Below are 5,133 nucleotides of genomic sequence, written 5' to 3'. Positions count from 1 at the left end.
TTATTCTAGTTGAACCAAGAGGAAACTACTAGCACTTTGCGGAATATGCGTCTTTCTTCACCGTTCCCTTGTTGTGCATGTTTATACTTTCAAGCTGGCCCTCTTCATGAGATAATAAACAAGCTAGGACAGCAAAAGCACATTATGCATTATGCAGTCATGCATTCTTTGTTTTAGATAAAATAAAATTAAACAAATAGATAAGTTTTGACCCTCAAAAGTATTGTCAGATACAGCGCGTGTATATAAAAATTTATTTTTAACGAGGGTAGAAAGTTGGGCAAGTTGGTGCTTCATAATGATTAAAAGGCGCGACCGGACAACGGTAATATATACTGAGCTGCAGCGGAAATAAAGTTCAGTTGTAAGTAGCGCTTTGTCTGTCTCCTTCTGTGTCCGTTGTCCTGTCGCGCTCTTTAATCAGTATTTCTAACATTCATTGAACAATATCTTCAGAATTGTTTAGATCTAATTTTTAATGCCCTTCTGTGCTCCTCCAACGACTAAACAAATTATTGTTTGCGCTCTCCTCTACAGGTAACGTGATGGTCAAATAAAGCTGCAAATATCTAACTACCAGCCAGAGTATATAGCTCGTAGAGGATGTGGACAGTGATCTCTTTCTCTCTCTCTATTGCAGTTGAGGCTACTGCGTTCCTTGATATGGCTGAAAGTCATCGTCCAGTCAGTTCCTTTCCACAAGCTACGCAGCGATCGGTGCGAACGGACAGAATGTCGAAAACTCGAATACGATTGAAGATGGCAACCCGACCATAATGACGCCTGCTGACGCGGTATGAACGGTGATTCGAGGCTCACTACGCTCTGGCCAGACATGGCGGGAGCCAACCCCCACTACGCCAGTGTCATCAACGAAGCAGACGCCTCAAGACAGGACAACTGGAGCTCCGCCCAGGAGTCCTGCACCAACTCAAGCATCGGCAACTCCAGCCTTTCCTGGCACGAGAACCTCGTGGTGGTTGTGACGGTATCCATTCTCTTAAGCCTCGTCATCGTGGCAACCGTCATTGGCAACATCTTCGTCATCGCGGCCATTCTGATGGAACGCAACCTTCGGACAGTTAGCAACTACCTGGTGCTTTCCCTTGCCGTGGCAGACCTGATGGTCGCGTGTCTGGTGATGCCTCTTGGGGCGGTGTACGAGGTGACTCAAGAGTGGGTGCTCGCGCCGGAGCTCTGCGACGTATGGACATGTTGCGACGTGCTGTGCTGCACGGCGTCAATCCTACACCTCCTCGCCATTGCCGTGGACCGCTACTGGGCGGTCACGTGCATGGACTATATGCGCCAACGTGACGTCCGGAAGGTGGGTAGCATGATCTTCCTAGTGTGGAGTGTCTCTTTCGTGGTGTCCATAGCACCGATCTTCGGCTGGAAGGACAAGGACTCGCACAGTCGTGTTCTCAACGAGAAGAAGTGCCTGGTGAGCCAGGACGCTGCGTACCAAGTATTCGCCACGTGCTCCAGCTTCTACGTTCCTCTTATAATGATTCTTCTGCTATACTGGCGGATATTCAAAGTGGCCCGACAACGGATCCGGCACAAGCCTGGTGCCAAGGCGGTGCTTATAGTGCACAAGGAACCTTCCACATCTTCAGCGCCGCCTTCGAACGAAAGCACACCGCATCACGGAACTCTGAACTCGGGCAACCAGCCACCAAGCAACGGCATGAAAGCGGTTCACGGCGGCATCGGACGGCTCCTTGTGCTCACGAAGAGGGAGAAGAAGCATGTCGAGGAGTCCATTGAGTCACGCAGGGAACGAAAGGCGGCCAAGACGGTGGCCATTATCACGGGAGTGTTTGTGATGTGCTGGTTGCCCTTCTTTATGATGGCGCTTGTGATGGCGCTGTGCGAGGCATGTGACCCGGGCAAGCTGTTGTTCAGCTTTTTTCTATGGCTAGGCTACGCCAACTCTATGATTAACCCTATAATTTACACCATCTTCAGTCCAGATTTCAGGAATGCTTTCAGCCGGATTCTGTGCGGCAAGAAGCCGACCTTCAGGTGACAGCAGGGAGCCTCGGCGAGCGCCACGGTGCGGCGCACGAGCGTCAACCCAGAGTTAGAGATGGTCTGAATTGTTACTCAGATGTAGTAATAGTTATATTGTAGCATATTTTGAAATTATGTTTTGAAATGAAACCTCAATCCTCTTTTTTGTTTTAGAATCGATGCCCTGAACAAGCATGATAAATGTCAGAAATGTCGGTTTAGCTGTTACCAATCTTTAACATACAAACGTGGGGACTCCGTTTGCATGTTTAAGGTATGGTTGAAGCAGTACTGACTTTTCTAACATTTTCTCGTTTTATGGAAATATGAAGAAATGCAAAACTTATCTATGAACTATTAAGAGTAGTGAGCCACGGCTTCATTTTGCTGGCATTGTTTTGTCTTATATAGCAGAGGCTAGCAGAGGCGTTCGCTTTATGAAAATTCAGAAGGATGCTTGGGGCTCAACGTCCCTGTGAATGTTTCAAGATAAGCGCCTTTGCTAGCGGGGCGAACGTTGTGTGTTGATTAGAACTAAACTACAATTATCCTTATTTTGACTAAACATTCTTTGAGTAAATTCTTTCTTTTTCAGACGCACTGTCTCGTCTACCTTGCAGAGGTTTTTCAGGTATAATGATTTAGAATTTCCAAGGCTCAATTGTTTGAGCGTTGATCTACAAGTGAGATAAACTAAAAGTATTATATTGTAAAGACAAGGAAACATTAATGATGAAAGCGCTGGTGCCATCACTATTTTTTCTTGATTAAGCTCACATTATTCCACAGATTCCTCGTTTCTGAAGAACATATAATGTGCATACATAGATATACTATACACTGTTTATGCTCTGCCTTCTCGTATCTTTATCCTTTACGTGTACAAACCAACCTTCACTAAGTAGCAGGTATCTACACTTACAACGTTCTTATCAGCTCGGCCGCTACCTTCTGAAGTCGTAGCCGAGTATAGCCCAAATAAGCATGGTTCTTGTTTCAAGAGACTTCATACTTCTAAAAGTACGGCATACTGCACTGTTTATAAGATACACCTGTGAACCCGTACTGCTCGTGTGATGCATATTCCCAGTCCCGACTGTGCTCCTTGTCACTACATAACTGTTCCAGTTCTTTGAAACGAACAGATACTCTTCCCATTGTTTCGTCTACCGCACGTTCAGTACTGGGATGTATATCCCAGATGGTCAAGTTAGAAATGTGATATTTAGGGTTGCAGGAATATATCCAGTAACGTTGCCTCCGTAGACTGGTTCGACCGAATCAGCGAATAATTCGTTTTTTGCACGTTCCGAAGTGATTAACATCTTCAAGTCTGTAAATGTTTTGCTGTGTCCAACAATCCTTCAACCATTTTCTGCATGTATTGTCCGCAAATGCCAGCATAAAACCGAAGGTAACCTACGTACCATTACTACTTGAGTACTGTGTAATATAACTCAGGTGAGAAAAATGTTTATGTCCTCGAATTGTTAATGGTGCAACCACTCAGAAAATAAACTCCCGGGATCGGTACGACTGGCCGTAGTTTTGGCATTCACACCCGTAGGGTCACTTTTTGTTAGAAAAGAACGATATGATATGGCTACTGAAGACGGCGTTCTAAGCCACGCTATCGGCTTCCTATATACTCTGTTTCATACTTAGAGTGCAACGCTGTCAAAACTACTGGCGCGAGCGCGTGGCTTCATCTATGGTTTGTTTGCGCTAGAACGCGTGCAAATGATCAACAAGATCAAGCCACATGCTCGCGTTAGTGGCTTTGACAGCGTTGCACACTACGAATAAACAGAGTATAGGTGGTATTCACTGGCGGCCACAGTTGAGGCTGTTGCTGCTGAGTGCGAGCTTTCTCAACGCTTCCGTAGTGTACACTTTCAGCACCGAGATCGTAGGTCCTCTAATAAAATTACTGAGGTTGCTCGGAGCATGCACTGTGAACCGTTGTTGTAAAAGCCGCGCTTGATTATGGCGCCCAGAGAATACCACGTATTTCTCGAATGCAATGTTGCGTCAATCACATAGGCGGATCACTGGTACCTAGATTATTGGGGTAACGTACGTCTTGAAGTTCCTATACTTCGTCTGACCATACGATGGACTACAACTAAAGCTAAGGGCAGCCAGCTCTAATCATAAGTTCGTTGGGAATCGCATGATATATATTTGTATTAGGGGGTCAAGACGAGGGCACTGATACACACACAAGAGTCATATACCGCACGGTTTCTAAATGGCTAGTGATTAGACCTGTAAGTACGTACGTAGTTTAGGCTGTAGTCCATTATAAGGTGACACGAAATATAGAAAGGAAAATACTGCAAAATGATGCCCCTAAATATGAACATTCAGCTGCTCCCGGCTTAAACTGTCAAAAGAGTAAACGTGATGTTAACTTAAAATTCATTAAACTAACATATGGATGATACGTAATAGGGTAAAACTGCATATTTAGATCCTCACTGCGCGCCATCGAGAGACATGTATCTACGTCATAACTGTGCCAGAGTTTATTTAATTTGGACGAAATCGCAATTGTTGCGGGGGTTGTGGCTCTTTAATATTACTTCGGAGTTTGATATGATTTGTCGTGGAACGACATCCCCAGAATCCATATACCCTGCTGTGCATCTCATCCGTAATGGCGCTAACTTTGCCCATAAACACTTACACTCATGGAGCTGAGAAGCACTTTGGAATGGAGCAAGCCTCACAGCGGGTTGTGAACAGACGTTATGTGCTAAATAAACCGCACACTTTGTGTTGACGTTGCATCATACGTGATGTTATCTTTTTCTGTTTTTTTTTTTTTTTTCACTTTCTTCTCACGCATGCTTGAACACTTTTATATATTCGAGAGCAGCTCATTGTGAGAGGTTACTCCTGTACATCGGTAGGACTGCTTTTTGTTGTCGTTGATTTATTTTCAAACTTATCCCGTCTATCCCTAAGAGCGCGCTTAGCAAAATGAGCAGTACCTAAGAAAGCACGACTGCCACGGCTTTCGCTCTTGAAATCTCCGAGCAGTCGAGCTATGTAAAGTCAGCATTGTTCTCGTAGAGTATAACTTAGATGTGTGTGTACTATCGAATTTTTTTA

General features: G+C 44.9%; 1 protein-coding gene across 1 annotated transcript; it reads left to right on the top strand.

Moving 5' to 3' along the window:
- Positions 1-680: 680 nt before the first annotated feature.
- On the top strand, positions 681-2,504 carry LOC8037456 (5-hydroxytryptamine receptor 2B). The gene has a single exon (XM_042294071.1). It carries the CDS (start codon positions 797-799, stop codon positions 2,030-2,032), a length of 1,236 nt encoding a protein of 411 aa, XP_042150005.1. The 5' UTR covers positions 681-796; the 3' UTR covers positions 2,033-2,504.
- The last annotated feature ends 2,629 nt before the right edge of the window (positions 2,505-5,133 follow it).

Source organism: Ixodes scapularis, unplaced genomic scaffold (assembly GCF_016920785.2).
Source record: "Ixodes scapularis isolate PalLabHiFi unplaced genomic scaffold, ASM1692078v2 PGA_scaffold5__190_contigs__length_132052651, whole genome shotgun sequence".
Classification (NCBI taxonomy): Eukaryota; Metazoa; Arthropoda; class Arachnida; order Ixodida; family Ixodidae; genus Ixodes; species Ixodes scapularis.
The sequence above is the reverse complement of the archived record's forward strand: the minus strand, read 5'-3'. Positions and strand labels throughout refer to the sequence as shown.